This window comes from Thermobia domestica, chromosome 13 (genome assembly GCF_964235325.1).
Source record: "Thermobia domestica chromosome 13, izTheDome1.hap1.1, whole genome shotgun sequence".
Classification (NCBI taxonomy): Eukaryota; Metazoa; Arthropoda; class Insecta; order Zygentoma; family Lepismatidae; genus Thermobia; species Thermobia domestica.
In genome coordinates this window covers 89,702,579-89,723,707 of record NC_137466.1, presented here as the reverse complement: position 1 = coordinate 89,723,707, position 21,129 = coordinate 89,702,579, and the positions used below count along the sequence as shown (strand labels likewise).

Here is a 21,129-nt window from a genome sequence, read left to right as displayed (position 1 = left end):
AGTGGTCCCTTTCATACAACGAAATAGTGAAGGTGGTGTTACTGTGAACGCATAGGAAGTAAAGTGTAACTTCGTGCCTATTATCATTATGTCCGATATAAAGGATCTTAGCAAATATTATGAGAAAACGGTAAAGGTTTTCAGAAGTAGTTTTGACTCATGTAAGTATGAAAGTGATGGGTTAACAGTGAATTGTGAAGAATTCCCTCCAGATTTGTATTTTATGGAAGAAGAAATCAAAGACGCTGTCGCTCGTGCTACGTTGTTCAACGATAGTGAAAAAGCTCAATTGTACGAGTTATTAATGAAACATGCGCGTTTTCCAGGAAAGTGTCGTTATTTTCAGTATCATTTGGAAGTTGATACCAGTGAACCAATCATTGCTAAACCGTATGATATACTTCAGAAATACAAGGAAGGTGAGAGACAAGAAATACGCAAGTTACTAAAGTGGGGTATCATTAGGCCCCGTTCATCATGTCATCTGCTACCTATTCATGTAGTTCTGAAGAAATCTGAACAGTTGCGAATTGTGGTCGACTGACGTGCTTTAAATGTTCATGTAAAAATTCAGCGTTGCGTTCAGAGAAGTTGTCTGATTTATTCCCTAAATTTAACAGTAAAACAGTGGTTGGTACTCCCGATTTTACCTCATCGTATAACCAGTGTGGAATTACAGAAGATTCAATGCAATATCTAGCGTTTTTATTCGAGGGAACCTTGTATGAGTATACAAGAATGGTTATCGGGGTGAAAAATGGATCATCCGTACTACAATTATGTCTAAATAAGGTGTTTCCGTTAGACTTGCAGGAGCGTTTAGTTCGGTATGTGGATAATGTGGCAATTAGTACATAAACAGTTCCTGAATTTTTGTCTATACTCGATCAAGTGCTAGCATTGTTGAGTGATGCGAATATAACGCTTAACCTGACTAAGTTAAGTGGGTTAGTGAAATTAATTACTTAGGTTACTACGTGTCATCCAAGGGTATTCGGCGAGATCCAAAATCTGTAGAGGCTATTGCTAACCTACCAGTGCCAAGGAATTTAAAAATGCTTCGTTCATTTTTAGGTGCGATACAGTAGTATTCTCGCACTATTAAAAACCACGCAATACTTCCTCAGCCTCTTTACGAACTTTTAAAAAAAGAAAACAGTGGAAATAGGAACAAATCCATCAGAGTGCATTTGAATTGTTAAAACAGAAAATTATGATGGAAGTGATGTTGCACCATCCTCAATTTGATTAACTATTTTACGTAGTGATGCTTCAGCCCTTGGACTTGTTTTTATAGTTTATCAGTATGTGAACGGTGAAAAGTGTGTTTTAGAATATGCTAGCCGAACCTTAACCAAGTATGAGAAGAATTATGCTACAATAGAACTTGAGTGTTTATGTTTAGTGTGGGGTATGCGGAAGTTTCACGTTTGGTTCAAGGGAGCGAAAGTTTATATCCATAGTGATCATAAAAGTTTGACGCATTTGAAACGTATGCGCAATTGGAATGCACAGTTAATGCGCTTGGCTCTAGAATTGCAACAGTATGACTATGAAGTAATATATATCAGCGGAAAATCCAATGTATTGTGTTATTGTTTATCACGAATGTTTCCAGCTGAAGAGGAAGTTATGGTGAACGCTAACCCTATACAAGCTATACAGTCTGAAGTGTATGATTTAGACCCCGCTGTTGTCGCGAAATTACAATGGGAGTGTGATGTTTATCGACCTATAATTAAACATTTACGTGGTGAAAGTGATGAAAAAAAGTTCAGTTCGAAGCAGTTCAAGAAACTGGAAGAATAACTATACGTAAGAGAATGGGTTGTTGATGGTTCGAGATTTTGATTTTCCGGACAGACTAAAGTTATGTGTTCCATCGAGTTTGGTAAACCACATTTTAATTGGTTTTCATAATCATTATGGCCATTTCAGATTTCTAAAGGTGTTCAACATCATATTCAGAATGTTTTATTGGAAGAACATGAGAAGTGATATCAAATCGTACATTAACGACTGTGAAGTATGCATGCGTACAAAAGCAACCAACCAACCTGTGAACTGTTTAATGCGAAGTGTACCAGCTAAGAACGTGAGATATCTGATCTCAGTGGATCTCATAGGACAGTTACCTCGTGGTAAACATGGCGAAACGTACCTTCTTACGGTGTGCGATGTGTATTCTCGATACTTAGTGGCTTATCCTTTACGGAAGGCTAGTGCTACAGTGGCTCGATGCATTACTGAGTTATACTTTATGCATATGGAATTGTGTTTAAATATTCTAGTTGATAATGGACCACAGTTTATTGGAAAACAGTTTGTGCAAGCAATGGAATCATATAACGTTAGAATCCATTACACTACACCTTACCACGCTTCCAGTAATGTTATTGAACGTTTCCATAGAGATCTAGAACGTATTTTACGTGTTGTGTCGTGAATCACATTCACTGTGGCCAGAGTATGTAGTTCAAGCTTGTTTATTAAACTACACCATAAGTGCTAGTTTAGGAGTTGCTCCAGCAGAATTACATTTGAATGTTAAATACGAAGAATTTATGTTATCTCATTTTGGTATTACGCCGAAGAATGAAGAAATAGACGAACAAAAAGGTATCGATTGGAATGGTAAACTGATTATGTCCAATTTAAGACGAAATAAGATAATTGAAAAGCGTAATGCTAAGTTAAATGCAAATCAAGGTCCAAGAAGAGTGTTAGTTGAAGGTGATCTTATTTTCCTTCGCCAATACAATTTAAGTAGTCTGTTGGATAAGCGAATAGCAAAGCTGTATAATGTCTTTCGTGGGCCTTATGTTTGCTGGAGAAAGATAAGTGATAATGTTTTCGAAGTGATTGATCCATCGAATGGCGAATACCTTGGATTCCAAAATGTGTCACGAATGAAGCTCTGGAGACCTACTCCAGCAACTCGCAAGAAGTGGCTAGAATTGCTTTAAAAAATGGATGAACAAAGTTTCAGTGACATTATCGAACGAGCTGAAAGGGAAGCTAATAGTAGCTCTGAAACCATGGAAGATGAAGAAGCAGAAAATCAGCTGTGTGACGTTAACTATAGTGAAGTGAAGGTTAACTCTAGTTTTGTAGACGATAGCATAATATATTATTTGCGTAACGGATATATTAGTAAAGAGAAGTTATTTACAGTTTTAGAGAAATTTTCCTATTAGAATGTATGGTTTCTGGAGGAAAGCAGGAAAGGGGCTGGTCTTTGGTCCAGCGAGTGACAGAGGTAGTCCTTGTTGGATTTGGTATGTGTAGAACTGCTGACTGCTAGTCATTTCCAGAACCATAATTATTTAAGGTAGTCTTTTTCTTGGAAAAGGGAACCATTACAGCATTATATACCAAAGTCCCGACCACGTCTTCTTGCCACGGTATGCTGTGTGCATTTTTTTTTTTTTTTTTTTTTTTTTTTTTGTTAGATACTACATCGTCTAAGGGAATTTCGTATTTATTTTTTTTCTCTTTTTACTACTAATGTGTCTTACGTGGTCGTTGATTTCTTCAGGGAGGTTTTTCAAGTTGATATATATATTTGGGGAGGTTAGTTTATCTTCCAAACCACACTTCTATGTGGATACGGCTTGACGGACCGTAGGATATTTGCACGCTTCGATATGTCATCCCATCATTCGGTTTCATATCGATATTTTCCCATTCTTCTGTCAATTTTATTGATAGTGTATATCCATTATTTGCATATCATCGTTATATTGTTCTTATGTATACTCATATCTTCGTAATATATTCAAAATCAGCAATCTAATATCTTATATATTCCAATATTCTTCATATATTTTCATTCAGAACTACGCATATTTGTTGCCATGAAAGGGGAGCTGATGATGATGATGTGTCACATTGGTCTGCCTATGATCACATAAACATCTATATATTTATTTTACACGAAGAACTCGAAGAAAGTTATAAGGAAGAACTTCAATTTTCCTCATCATTACAAAATTTCGCACACAATTATATTTATTATACAGAAGAATATCCACACGGACAATAATATTTTGTGTATATCTTTGAAGCTAACAGTTCAACATTAAGTTATCACTACAATACGTATGAAGCAGGCCACGCATATTTTTGTTAAGCCATCCTATTCTGGAAGCCACATATCAAGAATATAAGGAAATGGAGATACGTCATTTTTGCCTCCACGTGTTATTTATACTTCATCGAGAACTTCAAGAACATCTACCGTGGGAAGCGTTTTGTCTGTAAGGGAAGAGGGCAAAACCGACCATCCACCGTGGGAATCCTAGCCTCATTCGTATGGAAAGAGAATGGGAGCAGAAGATACAGGAACTTATGGATGGATGAAGTGCAAGGACTCATATTTAGAACATTAGTGAACTGACTTCGGAAGTGATGCATCATTGAACGAACAGTGTTAGTGACTGAGTAAACAGTTATTACGAGTTCTACAATTTCTGAATATATACAGTGATAGTCTTATATATATATATATATATATATATATATAATGTTGTTGGTATATTTTAGACGTGTGTATCAATATTTCAATTAATCTTTAGCAGTCACTACTCTGTTAACCCTTGAATGTTCAAGTGAATTGAATGAAACTCTAATGGTGTGTTTATAATGTATAGTTTATATATATATATATATGCATTTTATAGTGATCCAGGGTTCTGAATGAAAACGAATGAAGACTGAACTTTGTCATTCAACCTGTCGGGAGCCATTTATACTAATTTTTATTTCCAACAAAATTTGGAAGCATTCATTTTTATTTGCTGCAATTTTATCATAGCAGTGAAGCTTATAAGTGCATTTTAGTTATCAATTTTTATTTATCTTTCTTTCCTGTTACAACGGCTTACTGTTCTTTTTCAAGCTTTACCGTGAGAACCACCTTTGTAACACGTTCTCATGTAAACTGCTGCTACGTCATGAGAACGCCACAGCCAATGAGACGTGCTATAGCAGACGAACTTTTGCTTGCGTACGAAATGTATGGGCGGAGCTTAGTGATGTGAGCAGCAAGAGCGGGAGAACTGACATCCACTGTGCTAGCGATGGCCTACTCATTAACTGTGCTTGTAATCCGGTGATACAAAATTGAACAATTATAAGTTGTTATTGTAATTTCTATGCTTATTTGTACCTAATTGATCATAAGTATGTAGTTGTAAGAAAAAAAAAAACATTTTAAGAGGAAATACAGAAAACCCGATGAATGTGCATTTTCTTCATACGTATCCTTAAATTTCATGATTTGTGCGTAGTTCGTCAGTCTAAGTTTCATCCATATCCATCTTAATATAATCTTTGATATAGTAGTTGTTGTAGTTGTTTTGGTGAATGAAACAAAACTTTGTTTTGTTTGAATAACATCGTAACTCGCAGAGAAACAACATTTATGTATGGATAGTTCTTGCTTGTTATAAGGTTGAATTTTGGCGGAGCTATCTGTTCATGGGTGTTGAGTGGATACCAGGTTCGATCCTCGGGATTACTTATCGCGATAATTTCTCTTGTCACCATAAAACCTATTATACGTTGAGAAATCAAAGAATGTTCAGAGAGGTTCTCCACTAAACATTCTTTGTTAACAGAAAATCCTCTTTCTACGGCACTATTTCCTAAAGCATTGTTAAGTATACGTTTAGAAAATTCTAGAAGTTTTACATCATGACTGAAAATTTTCATAAGAAATACACATCTAATCTGTCTTTCTTCCAATTAAACGACTTACATACTTCTTGAATATGTGGTTTTTCACACAGCGATAAATAACTTTTCTTAATTTCATCTGTTTCGACGTAAGCTACATGGTAATACGAGATTCTCTCAAAGAACTATTTGTCACCACATTCGGAGAAAGGTATGGTGGTCCTCTCACCATAACCTTGCACAATTGTGATTTCTGAATAATGATATAAACAAAGAAACGAGAAAATTTCTGCAATCTTTTCTGAAATAAAGAATTCCAAGTTTTTGTATTCCTTCGCAAGCTGCTGTTGCACCAAAGCCAATATACACTGATCTAACATCCAGAAGATTCTCTGTCTTTGTCACATCCGCAGCTATCAGTTGTTTGGCTGTTTTAACAGACGACATTACACTCTTTTTCAAGAAGCGATTACCAATATTGCGGACCACAGAATACAGTTCGTCAAACATGAATGGTAAAAGAGGCTTGTCCGATTGAAAATCTGTCAGATAGTGTTCTAGTTCTAATGCTACTGATTGCAGGAAGGAAAGTTTCGCTTGTAGCAAGTCGTCCTCTAAAAACTCCAGAACGTGGAAATTTTGTGTGTCCGGAGGTTTTGAAGACACCTGATTGACATATTTCTTCAAGAAAGGCAACATCTCGATCCATCTTCCAATTACCTTTGAATATTCGATCCAACTAATAGAACACATTTTTAACAGGAATATACAAGAATCTGTGATACGCACAAAATCTGAATGCCTATAGGGAAAATCTTTGAAGAAATAGTAAACACTTCCTGAAAATTATTAATTTTCCATTCATACTTCATATGCGCAGTTTTATAGGAGCCATGTACTTTAGGAAGGGAACAAGTACCAACGTCAATAAGTTCTTTTACATCTGTATCTGTACTTTCACCTTTGATGAGTTTTTCGAAATCACTTAAGAACTTCGAATTTACATTCGGATTATTAATAGATATTTGAATTAGTTTATAACAGTCTTATTAGTTTATAATTATTAGTGACAACAGTCATTGTCACTTAATAAGTCACTTGCAATTATGACCTAAAAACGTTGCCAACAATCTCAAGAGCGAATTTGGGTGTGAATTAGACCTAATTTTCATGCATGCGATAGAGGGTGCTTTGCTTGCGATTTGGTAGCGTCTAAAGCCGACCATAGACATTTTTGGCAGTGAATTTTAACGTTTTATACAACACAATTTTCCAGGTTCCACTTATATTTGTATAGATAAAACAAATCGTGATCCATGATCTAAATTCCGTGACTTTTTCTTGACTTTCATGACCTTTTTCTGATTTCGTGACCGACAGACACCAAGAGTAACAATCATGAAAGTTTTGCATTAACGTACAAATTTATAGTTTTTTCATGATCATCTCTGTAGGTGATAGCATGAATTTTTCCATAGTTACTTAGGTACAACTATGCTCCCTCCATGCCATACCAAATTTCCAGCGGTCACCAGCTAGATGGCACTTGTAATAGCCTTGCTTTTTCGCTTCGTGATATGCCGTCTTAACCTATGCAAGTTCGCTTTTCGGACAGTTTGCAACCTTAACTGGTATTTGATTGCACACGACTCTCTGTTGATTAAGCCACATGTTACCGTAGCCATAACATGCTGTAGGAGTGAACTCTCACAAGCTGACATATCCCGGATCTTCTCATGAGTTTCCTTAACGTACTCTTTGGATGCGATTTCATCCGTGGCGTGGGTTACAGAGGAGGCCTGAGCATAACGTTAATTTGTAACATTAACAGTGGCCCATTCTACCATTGAGCTATTGCCCTGATACTGTTACACTAGCAGGAAATGTTACGAGTTTGGAGCCATGATGTACCCTTCTCAAAAACGATTTTTTCGGTGGCTTTGCTCATTGCAATACTTTTACTTTGCTACACAACAGGTAAGACCCATACACGTGTGCGTACAGTTTTATTGTTGTGTGAAACGCGATTTGACAGGTGTCACTGCGTGCAAGTTGTTCGGATGGGAACAGATCACCCTCTGTATAAGGAAAAACTACTTCTGATTAGCATCGTCACATTTACTTGAATACTGTTATCAGCTTACTGCTACCATGCTGCTACAAATATTGGAAAGATATGGCAATAGTATTGAAAGCAGTTTGCTTTACAAATATGTATGATGCATAAGAACAGTAAGTTTGTACAAGTAAAATATATCGTACAAAGTGTAAATTTTTAAAAATGAAATCTGCATGTTCTATTATTTGAAATGTTTTTTGTAAATGACCACAGCATTATTTTATTCTAGTAGAAACAGTCAAAACATAGCAGCAAAAGCAGATGAATAATGTTAGTAACATATTAGAATTTTTCACACGAAATACATAAATAAATAAATAAAAAGCACAAGGAAACAACACTGTGTAACAGTAAGAAGTGAAGTTAATATAACGGCGACGGACGAAACTTCAGTGAAGATAGCTTTCATTGATTATAGCGCCATCTATCACGAATCGAAAAATGTTTCGAATAACCTTCCGTATTTTCTCCCGCAGAATCCGAATCTGCAATAAAAATGGGAGTTTTCATTTAATTTTTGAGTTACCCCCGCACCACCCACATACGTAAAGTTCCCTCTCCAAAGTATCACCTTTCCAGTTCGTACTTATTTTCTTCCAATGTTTATTTCTCAAGATAACGGTCACAGATTGAAAAATTCACCCTGCTTATGTATATACAAAGAATGTCTCACAAGTCCACTGACATAGGGCAACTCTGTTATTATCAGAGTTGCGACAAAATGTGAGAGAGGAAACCGTCTTCAAATATGATGTGTTTAATCTAAAGTGAAGGAAATTTTTAAATCGGACGAGCCGTTTGGGCTGTACACTCTTTATGCGCCCAAAGTTCAATGAAAACGCAACGTTGCCATTTACCTGGATCCACGACATAAGTAAATGAAGTTACTGTTTGAAATCGGGGTGGCCATCGACACGTTATCGTAAAAGAAAGTAACTTCATTCACTTATGTTGTGGGTTCAGCTAAATGGTAACGTTGCATTTTCATTTAACATTGCACGCATAAAGAGTGTACCGCCCAAATGGCTGGTCTGATTTGAAAAAAAAAAAAAAAAAAAATCCTTTACTTTAGATTGATAATATAATATTTGGAGACTCTTTTTTTTTTCTTTCTTACATTTTCTTGTAACTCTGATAATAACAGTTACCCTATGTCACAGAACTTTTGAGACAGCTTGTATATACAGTCAGCACCACACTCTGACTGCTATACTCCCAGGTACCCATTATAGGGAAGCTGGCTTGAGCCTTTGAGATATTTAGAAATGAGGGCTAATGAGAAACACATCTCCCAGTGTGCATAGTTCGTAAAGGGTTTACCTACTAACCGCACGGCTCGGGTTCAATCTCTGATGGAGATAGAATTTCTCTCTCGTTTAACCTTCACCCCAAAGCGGCTGAGGGATTTACCCAACCTCTGTATAATGGATATTTCCTGAGTAACTCCGGCATGTAAAAGGAAGCAGGAGTGTCGGTGCGTGTCGAAGTCAATAGAAGTACACAATTATCTCCACATTATTCGTGCCCATCTAGACTTGTCCCAACTGGGAGGTTCGCTATTTACAAAAATCATTATCTGCATTGATAGATGCTCTTGTGTGTTTGACCCATATACATACTTGTATTTTCTTAAAATTCACAGAAAATAAAGCTTACTTACATAACTAACACTTCGACTATCTCATTCGTAGCTTTTTGATTAATTCACACACATTGTGCAAAAAAATGGATAATACTAAAAGCTCTTACCTGTTGTGAACTATCATCATCTTCTAACACAATTGGAATAGTGCGTTCCACTGGCTTCCTCAGATTAAGACCTAATCGAGTCCGATTTGAATTCAGCGGCCGCATTTCACTACTGACAACTGCACTTGTACTTGGCATACTTAATGGATCACTTTCAACATCTTGTGATTTACTCTCGTCAGCTTCAGATATAACACGAGACAACTTTGTATTTTCATTTTCAGGTACAAAAGAGTTTTTGTCAGATTCAGGTACACAAATTTCTTTATTTGGAGATGAAGCAGAACTTAACTGTTGTGATGCATCTTGAGAAGCACTCACTGCATCATAATCTTCGTTCATCTCAGTTTCTGGATCAGATTCTTCAACTATGGTTACTTTATCCTGATTTTGTTCATTTAATGTTTTTTTAGCACTAGCCTGCGCGGACGTAGCGGAAGCACCACGTGAAACACTCCATCCTTTTCTGTTACGTAAACGCCCTCTTCTTACGGTTCTTAATGTCGGTTCAAACTCTTCATCGGAATCATTCACTATATCTATCAGTTGTGATTCTAACGCCTTTTGTTTTGGATCAGTCTCATCTTGGGTGTCACCAACACAGTCCACGTCACGTTCACTTTCCTCAGCACTGGTAACTGTTTTAGGTCTTTTGCAATCAAATATATCCTCCTCCTCACTATCGACACTTCCCATTTTCACGTGTCGTCTTTTAGACCGTGCACTGACATCAAGGGCACAAGACCTGCTATTATTGCTTTCATCTTCATGTTTGTTTGTCAACTCTTTGTCCTCATCATCATCATAATTCATTCTTCGCCTTCTTCCTTTATCAAGAGTACCATTGCATCTTCCAATCTGAATAGGATTTCCCCATTGCATACACTCTATGCTTAACTTCTGAAGCCTACTTAGCTGCTCGAAATATCGATCAATATCTTTTTGGATTATTTCGGAATATTCTTTAATATCATTTCCTTTAGGAGCAAAATAATAAGGCTTTCGTTCTTGAATTCTTCTTAACTTCCTTTGTTTTAATGGCCTCTCTACCAATGAATCGTCGCGGAAAAACACATTAATATTTCTTTTACGATCACGTCTCGGACGAACTGGTATCTTAAGAGAAGTAGCCTGCTCCACCGTCGATGACGCATTGGAACTCTGAGAGTCACTCTCTTCATTAATTGGACTTGGAACAGGTTCCTTTCTACTCAGCTGCGCATTATCCTTTTCAGTTTCTTCCTTTTGTTCTTCGTCAGCTCGTGATTCGTCTGGTTCACGACATTTTCCCTGCGAAACATGTTCTAGCTTGCGCTTCAGGGACAATTTACTCGCATCACTAAACCGCTTTGGCTTATCATTAGCTATTATTTTATCTTCTATTGTATCCTTCTCCAACCACGACAAACACTCTACACTGTTTTTATCATCATCATTTGCTACGTCAAAATTTTTGTCGGAATCATTATTAATTTCCGTAGCCTCGAAACTCTTCCGAGATTCAAGGATTTGAACTAAAGGCACCGAATCATGCACTGGAGAGGCCGCTTCAGATTCCCTATCACATTCCATCTGTGTGTCTTCACCACAGTTATCACGTGAAGCAGGAGCCACATCTAAATCCGGAGTGTTATCAAGTACTCCAGTGTCCTCGGAAGAAGCCGCTTGACTGTTACCATTACATTTTCCATTCTGTTGACCTGAAATTTCCTTTACCAAGCTCTTCTCAATCGGAAGCAATGATGAAGGTACCTAAATTAAAAATAAATAAATACGTAAATAAATCTGGTTACTAGTAACATTTTATTACAGATTTAATAATAGCATTGCAACGTTTGTTAAACAACTAATTTAAGGATCCTTGGAAATATGGAACTTACGGATGAAAATGCTTTAAAACTTGCTACAGTTTTATTTTTTTAAAATGTTACCAGTTTGTATAAAGTTCTATTAATTTATTTATTTTAAAGGAGAAATGCTTCAAATACTGATTTTTGTATATTAGATGTTCATTGCTGATGGCTTTACATTTTGAATATAGTGCTGATTTTGTTTCGTTTCGAGAAACCCTCAAAGAAATGTGCAGTTAGTAACGTCCCATATATATTATATATATATATTAGGGTTGGCAAAAACAATGGTTTTTATTGAAAAAACCAAAAAACCAGTTTTTTTGGTTTAAACCCGGTTTTTTTGGTTTAAATAATTTACTAAATGTATTTATATTAGATATGAACAGAAATGAGTTTCTTTCGCCTTGGTATTATTATGCAACAACAAGGTTATGCTGGAAGGGATCACATAAGCTTAAAGCGGAATCCAAACCGCTTCTCGACTTACATTCAAGAGAAAGTGTCCATTTGGACACGGAACCGGGACTAATTGGTCACAAATGCGATTGCCGACTCACTCACGAAGGACTCCTGATAAAAATACGTTGTACTGATCTTTACATAGGTCTACTTGTTAATATAATTGTCAAGAATCATTTCAGAAGGACAAAAAGATAAATAGTTACACAAGTAAAAACATTATACCAGAATTATATATAAATCGGGAAACTCCCGCCTTAACCATTGGGAAAATCCTGTTATTACTTTAAATGTATTTGTATGTAAACTTTTAAGGTCAACGTATTATAATCACTACGCTAAAACTGAGGTATTAAATTACAAATTTGGCATGTAGATATTATTCAATAAAATTATAGTCAAATCCAAGTTGATGTTGGAAGCTACGTAGGCAATTCATAAATTTTGCCAATTTCTATCAATAATTTAAACAACCTTGCTTCTTTATAAAACAAATAGAAACATATAATTTGGTTTCGTTTCGTGTTTAGGCTTAACATCCTTATGAAATACCAAGGTTACCTCGGAGAAGACTTTCGCTTAAAGGGACACCTCGAATCGCTACTTGGTTTACACTTGAAAGATGGGTTGTGGTTCGACCGAGAATTGAACACGGGACCCCTTGATTAAGAGGTGAAAAGTAGATAAACGTAATGCGGATGGTTTGATATGTGGAAACGTCACCATGAAGTTCACACGATTTAAAGCATTTTTCGTTTTTCGTTTTTTTTTTTTTTTTTTGTTTAAACCAGTTGGTTTTTTTTAAACCAGCTGGTTTAAACCAAGCCAAACCAAACCAGCCAACCCGTATATATATATATATATATGGTGACTGGTAATTCAATGCATTCCTTGCAAGGGGATATTCTATAAGTGCTTTCGAACATTTTTACTAGGGATGGCCAAAATTTTCCGGAATCCGGATTCCGGAAATTTTGTTTTCCGGAATTGGAAAATTTACTTTCCGGAATTCGGAAAAATTCCGGATTTCGGAAAAATTCCGGATTTCGGAAAAATGCCGGAATTCGGAAAAAGTCCGGAATTCGGAAAAAATCCGGAATTCGGAAAAAATCCGGAATTCAGAAAAGTTCCGGAATTCAGAAAAATCCGGAATTCGGAAAAATTCCGGAATTCAGAAAAATTCCGACATTCGGAAAAAATCCGGAATTTAGAAAAATCGGAGTTTTTCCGAAATCCGAAATTTTTCCGATTTTACTTTCCGGATTCCGGAAAGTAAGAATTCTGGAATTGGCCATCCCTAGCTAGTAGCTGTTGAAAGAGAAACACAATAATGAATATATATACTGTATTAGTTTCTTGTAGTTGGATGTCTTTATCACTTACGTAGATAATTGCTACTGCAGTTATTTACTGCTTTATGAGAAAGGTCTTATTTTCACACACAAAAAAGTCGCCGGTATGTCTCAAACATTATCGCGTTCCCACCTGCAGCTGCTCCAAAGCACTGCAAACTACTTTTTAACCAGGCGAAAGGCAGCGAAGGAAAAGAAATCTCAACAAATATTCTAATAACATTCGCTTATTGTCAACATACCTACAGTGAGCGCAGAAAGTGTTCGTACACCGTGCATACTTTATATTGAAAACAGCTAGCATGAGAACGGGAGGTGGAAAATATATACGGTATATAACCAGAATTAAGACTACACATCCATACATTTTATTTCTATATACAAGAGAAAGGCCAAACAAACACAATCGCTGTTTTGTTCAGAAGAAAAGAGAGAATTCCTTTTTTGTAAACGCAAAAAGTCACCGTACACTTATGCTTGAATTAATGCTTATAAAGTATATTACGTTATTTAATATTTTGTGGGATTACTCTGTGCGTTAATGATTGTCTGTAGTCTTCGTGGCATTGATTTCACCAGTAGTAATTCGTAGTTCTGTAGCTTCGGGACTGATTATGTCCCATTCTTCTTGAATAGCTCTTCTCAGGCCTTCTTTAGTAGAGAAGCTCTGCCTTCTGATTCTTGTCTCCAGAACAGACTATAGATGTTCTATGGGGTTCATGTCTAGGGATTAAGGAGGTGTGTGAAGCTGTTTCAAGGTATTATAGAGTAGCCACAATCGAGTATTTTCCGCTGTATGTTTGGAGTCGTTGTCTTGCTGAACAATAAATTGTTTTCAAGAACCATCTTCTGCGCACTAGTATGCAGATTTTCCTTTAATATGTTAATATACACTTTGTGGATCATCACTCCATCGATAAGGTGGAGACGACCCACTCCTGAGGCACTCATACAACCCCAGACGAGCACGGACCCTCCTCCGTGTTTTACTTTAGGGACGAGATTTTGAGGATTCATCTCTGTATTCACCTTGCGCCATACCATACGCCTCCCATTGGACTCGATAAAATTAAATTTACTTTCGTCCGAAAATATGACCCTATTCCAGAAAGAAGCCTGATCCCTTATCTTTATACTCTTTTTCAAACTTTAGTCTCTTTATACGATTTCTCTTGTTCACCCATAACATTTTCCTGGCTATCCGACCATGATACCCTGCAAATATTCCGCACTGTACTGGCTGATACTTTAACACCGCGTGTTTCCAGATCCGTTGCCAATTGTACAGCACTACTTTTCGGAACCTTTTTTCTTTCCCTAATAATGTAACGTTTATCTTGTTCACTCAACACTCTTGGTCTTCCAGTTTTTTTTTGTTTTTTTTTCGCACAGTGATAGAAACATTATACAGGGTGCGGCACGTAAAACCGGCCCGTCGTAATGTCATGGTATATTGCGTTTCTGGCGACAATTAACTTATTTTCAGCTTCCTACCAAGAGAAAGCGTGTCAAGCCGGGGTCGAGACACGTATCGTGTAGGTGCACGTGTAAAGCAGCTGCAGTTGCAGCCAGTAAAACGTGTCCAAGCCAGTTGAGAAGTAGGTCTCGCTGTGTGAAGTCGAGTGAGTGTGTGGTAATGCCGTATCCTATAACCGAGCGTGTTGCGATTGCCTCCTCGGTCACCAGACTTATTCACTTGTGACTTTTACTTGTGGGGTCTGTTAAAGGGAAGAGTAGAGCTTATATGATACAAATCCACAAACAATTGAAGAACTCAAGACCTCCATCCAGGATGTAATCAGCTGACAAGTGTATGAATCTCTTCACATATGCTCAGAAGTGTGCTGAAGTGGGCGGAGGACAATTTCAGCACCTGAAAACATTTCATTTCATTTTATGTGTTGAATTTGTTTAATCATTGATTATGTTCATCATCTGATGTCTAATAAAGGGATGATTTTACGTGCCGCACCCTGTACATCGCAATTATTGTTTGTACTGTTGAACGAGGCCTGTCTGTAAGGTTTGCTATCTTTCTCAAAGACTTACCCTTCTTATGCAATTTAATAATTACTTTTCTTTTCTCCTCATTTGTTTCTGTTCGGTTGCTTCCCATTTTGACAGACCACCGTGCAGTTTTTTCACTCCTATTCACAACTAAACTCATTCTGTTACTCGTCATGCTATACACAGGTGTATACTCAGGTGAATACTAGTGAACCCCAGTTGTGGTATCTTTGTTTCGTATTCGTACGTCAGGTGTACGATCACTTTCTGCGTCTACTCTATACACTTTCTACGGAATTTATTTACTTTCTGATCATTAAACTTGTCTTTGTGGTTCTTTATTGATATATTCATAAAGCTTAGTTTTCATTATTCATATTGTGTGTGTTATTACACTTCTTAAATTTTCTGTTTCTTTTTCGCAGGCATTCTCGTTTCAATAGCATAGGTGTACGAACACTTTCTGCGCTCACTGTATGTACAGTAAATACAAATTTATAATTTTTGACTTTACGAAGTAGACAATGTAATTGTTCAATAATTAACATAAGCAGGCATTCATTAATTTATATTAATATAATGATTAATAAAACTAATAAGCGGGTGATTGATGACTCAGTGGTAGAGTTTTCATCTATGGTATTCTAACCCAGGACATGTGGGTTTTCGATGGCTAATTTTGTGTTCGAAAATTTTCCCGGTGGTAGGCCTACTCTTGGTTCCCTTTCTTATATTTGTTCCATCATCACTCATTAACGAATTTAGTTTATCAAAACTCTATAGCCATATATTCATTCTGTCCGTCAGTGAAACAAACAGTCTCAAGAACTATCTGATGGATTACCATCAATTTTGGCCATGATGTACAGAGTCAATAGATAAGAATCGAGTTCCCTGATGAATGTGCACACCAGCGGCCCATTCGCGGCACACCGGTCGGGAAACACTGGCATAAACAATCCTCCCCCAACAACCATGCCATTTGTGATTTATTTTCATTGTGGCTATACAAGGGGAGAATAAACTTCAATATAAGCCAAAAGAACACAACGGATCAACGCAATCACTGCTTGTTCCAGAGGTGATTTTGGGGGAACACTGGCCTCCCCAGAGCTCTCAGAGTGCCCCCTCGGAGGAGACCAAAATAATACGTCTACAATATAATAATAAAATACTGTGTGTCCCCCGGAACATTTTTTCTGAAAGAACGACTGAACGCAATTGTGTGTTTGAAGTGTAATTCCAGCAAGTAAACACAATGTACATAGTTTTCTTGATAATATTACTGAACTAATTTTACATTCACTTTACATTTTCTTTTCTATATTTTGTGTCCTGAAAAGCCAAACAACTCGCAAGGATTGTGAACAGAGATATCTGGGTAGAGCCAAACAGCCTTTTGTAGATTAAATTATACTCTTTGATTATATTAATAAATAATTATATATCAGTCATTTATACTTTTATTGTAAATTTTGTAGTATAATGAAAAATTGTATTTGTATGGATTGCCCTTTAGTGAACTAAAATTGTATTTTTTCATTTGTTCGGAATATTATAACGGATGGAGTAACTCACTGAAACGATGAGAGGCAAGCCTAGTTCAAGTGTGAGTGGAAGTTACTTTACACAATAAAAAAATAAGTTGAATTGTAGGGCGCTAACATCCCAGTGCAAATATATAGCCGGCGCATTTTCCCCTCTTTTTGGGGTAGGGCGCAAACATCCCAGTGCAAATATATTGCGAGCGCATTTTTTCCTATTTTTGTGGTAGGGCGCAAATTTCCCGGGCGCAAAATTCTCGCATTCAAGGAAAATATAATGTCCGTGAAGTTGACAAGCCACTTATGTCAGACTCTAATTTCGACTTTAAACGTCGCTAGTGCTATGTTAGTGTTCGATAGTGACGCAAATCGTTAGTACTCCACAGATAACGTGTGCTTTTTAAATAATGGATATAAGTCTTCTAACTGCATGCCAACACGCCCACTTCTAAGAATCATCTAAAAAATGAGGTTAACCGTTAGAGCAAGTAAGTGCTCATTAGTGCCATTAACATTAGCGTTAATGCCTCCATCGTACGGCCCTTTGAGTAATAATAACACAACGCTCTTTGCTAGAGTCTCAATGCGTCCCTATATTCTCGCGAACATTCTGACATGCCCAAGTTAGTTACTTATACTATTATTATTATTATTTTTTTTTTTTTTGCAACTATTGTTTATCTGTTATTGTTTACTAGCAGCGTTCACCCCGCTTCGCTGCGGTCACCCCGGAACGCAATAAACTTTGTTACTTAGATAATTTTTACTTTTTCGCTTTCAAGTGATATGATAAAAACCATAGAAGATTGCAGTAAATGTTAACATTATATCGCCTGTCATTTATGTTAACCCGCCGAGTGACACGGTCATGCGGGTTGCATATCAATACGTTTATTTTTACCTATGATGAACTAACAAAGGATTTGTACGTTATGGACACTTGAATGGTCAATTATCTCAAGACACTGGTAATTAAAAATTAAAGTGATATGATAAAAACCATCTAGGGTCCAAATCCTAATAACCCCCCAAAAATGAAAGAAATTGGTTCAGCCGTATTAGCGTGATGAGGGAACAAAGGATTTGTGCGTTCTCTTTTATATATAAGATTGCTAGTCTGCAGAGTAGTCCTTACATTAATATGCCATTGTCCTTGATAATCATTGCGTATTTACAAGCAGTTTGTTATTACTGTTAGAAGATATCAAAAAACAACAGATAAAATCTACTACTTAACGGTTCATATTTTAGTTTTACAGTACATAAACGATTAATAATAATAAGACTATTCCAGCACAAAAGTTATCAATTGCATCACACTGGCAACAAGCGACGCATATTTTAACTTCACAAAAATTCGTTTCTCACGATTTTCTGGAAAACTACGTATGATAACATCTTCATTTATTTATTTATTTATTTTGTATGAACTTACAAGTCCGAGGAATGTCCTCAAGTAAGTGTAACATGCGTCATATTTCCAAAAAGAGTAAAATAAAGTAATATTACCTTGTCATGACATTTACGTACTCCTCAATCGTATAACAAGAATTTTCTAATAGAAATAATTTTAACTTTTGTCTGAACCTTTTCATATTTTCTTCATACTTTATATCAATAGGCAACATGTTGTACAACTTAACACCACCATAACTTACACTTTTTTGATATATTGCTGACCGGTGATTACACAAATGAAAATCATTCTTATTTCGCGTATTATGATTATGTACATCCTTATTTGTTACGAATGCCGATGAGTGTTCTTTCAAATACAAAAAGAGACGATACAAATATAAACTATCCAGAGGAAGTATATTGACCTCCTTAAACAAATGTCTACAAGAAAAATTCGGCTTCTTATCACAAAGTATTCTTATGGCTTTCTTCTGAATTTTGAAAACGTTAAATCTCTGACTTGAATTTCCCCAGAACATGATACCATATTGCAAGATAGAATTAAAACACGAATGGTACAAGGTTTTAGCTAATTTTAAATTTACCTTCTTTCTAATAATCCTTAGTGCATAACATATTCTATTTAATTTATTAATAACTGACTCTATATGAAATTCCCATGTCAGGTTATGATCTATAGTAAGACCTAAAAACGAACAGTGTGTTGTATAGTTAATTTTATTTTGGTTCAGATATAGGTTAGGGTATATTGGTTTACTGCACTTGTTATGAAAATTTATAGCAATGGATTTTTCAACATTAACAAAAAGATTATTGTTCTTCATCCAAAGAGATACTTCATTTAGTGTTTGCCTAGCATTCTGTTCCAATAATTTTTCATTTTTTCCACTCACTAGCAGAGTGGTATCGTCAGCGAAAAGGGTAACATCTGCCGAAGATATGCTTTTTTCAAAATCATTAATATATAAAAGGAAGAGCAATGGCCCTAGAATAGATCCTTGTGGAATTCCGTGTTTTATATATAATTCATTTGATAAATAGCTTTCTACAATGTTATTATTCTTATGCGTTATTTCTACGACCTGCCTACGATTTTTTAAGTACGAACTAAACCAGTCCCTTGCTTTACCACGTATTCCACAGTTCTCCAGTTTGTTCAAAAGTAAACTGTGTTGTACTGTATCGAAAGCTTTAGACAAATCAAGAAAGATTCCTATACAGTTTTCTTTCTTATCTACAATATTTCTTACTTTCTCAATGAAATTAAATATTGCCGTGTTTGCAGATCGACCTTTAAGGAAGCCATGTTGTTTTGTTGAGATAACATTTTCTTTCAATAAAAAATTAATTACCCTGTTATACATAATTTTTTCCAAAACTTTTCCAACGACAGGTAGGAGAGATATTGGTCTGTAGTTATTTATGTTTTGCTTTTCACCTTTTTTAAACAATGGCTTAACTTTTGCAATTTTTAACTTTTCTGGATACTCGCCATTTGTAAGTGATATATTTGCTAAATGACAAAGTGGCTTTGTCACCTGATTGAAACATCTTTTCAATAAATTATCTGAGATTTCATCAATTCCAGCTGATTTTTTTTTTTTTTTTTTTTTGGAGAGATTTTATTATATTTGCTATTTCATCTTCTGATACTGGCTGTAGAAAGATTGTTTTTTTCACATTTATTTGAACTTTGTTTAAAATTATTTACAGTAACTACTTTGTAGCCATTCTGTTTACATTTATTTACTTTATCATCATCCATAATTTTTGCGACAACATTTATAAAAAAATTATTAAATATTTCTGCTTTTTCCCTTGGGTTTGATACACTGTTCCCTTCATGTATTATTGTATCCACATATGGTGTCTCTTTGCCCCTATTTAGTTCTTCATTTATAATGTTCCACATGGTTTTAGTTTTATTCGATGCATAAGCAAGTTTAAGTTGGTAGTACTTCTTTTTAGTCGTTCTAATTAGTTCCTTGTACCTTTTTTATATTGTTTATAGTAGGACTTTGCACAACCTGTTTTAAAAACCTTACTAAGTTTATGTAAATTTATGTTTGTAGCACTTGCTTTTAGTACTTCAGGAGTAGCCCATTGTCCCTTCTTCTGGGATTTTAACACGAGTTTCATTTTAGGAAAAGCTATATCAAAATAGTAAGCAAAAATTTTTATAAATTCATTATATATATCATTTGCGTTGTTTAATGAAAGTACACCTTCCCATGTTTCGTGACTAAGTAAATAATTGAAATAATTGATATTCTGATTACGGAATACCCTTGTAACTTTGAAAGTTCTTACACTATATTTCTTACACTTTTGAGTTACAGAGAAGCGTTTATCACATATTTCAGCAATCTGAGCTTCATGATCAGAAAATCCGGTACTAATCACTTGCGCCCTTGAGCTCAAGTGGTCAGAGTTTAGAATTATCTGATCTAGTGCTGATATACTGGTTGGAGTTATCCTAGTAGGTTTATTTATTAAATGTTTTAAATTAAACGTACCCAATAATGTTTTTATCTTTACATCAATATCTTTCAAAAAATCCATATTTAGATCTCCTACTACTACTGGGCTGTATTTAGTACAACTATAATGTAAGAGTATTACTTCTAAGTTACGCACAAAAATTTCAACTTCACTATCCGGTGTCCTATATATACAGATTATTACAATTTTTTCCACTGGGAGCTCCAAAATACAACATTCAAAATTTTTTTCATCGTTTATATGTTTAAACTTAGTGCATTCTTTAAATTTTAAACTATGTTTTACAAAAATGCTTGAACCACCCCTTGTTTTCTTTTCTCGACAGAAACTACTTGCTAGCTTGAAATTTGGTAAATTTATAGTTGCTATATTGTTTTGTGCACACCAGTGTTCGGTTATACAAATAATATCTACATCTTTCAGAATTTCCGTCAACAAAATTTCCA

General features: G+C 35.7%; 1 protein-coding gene across 4 annotated transcripts in view; it reads right to left on the bottom strand.

Moving 5' to 3' along the window:
* The window catches only part of LOC145668318 (uncharacterized), a 147,678-nt gene that overhangs the window by 68,243 nt on the left and 58,306 nt on the right, over nt 1-21,129 (bottom strand). For all 4 annotated transcript variants that reach the window (XR_014128011.1, XM_081736045.1, XM_081736047.1 and 1 more), the window contains exon 5: nt 9,548-11,299. Coding sequence is in view for 3 of the 4 variants with exons in the window: in XM_081736045.1 (XP_081592171.1) it covers nt 9,548-11,299 (1,752 nt within the window). In the remaining variant the exon portion in view is untranslated. The remainder of the gene's footprint in view (nt 1-9,547; nt 11,300-21,129) is intronic.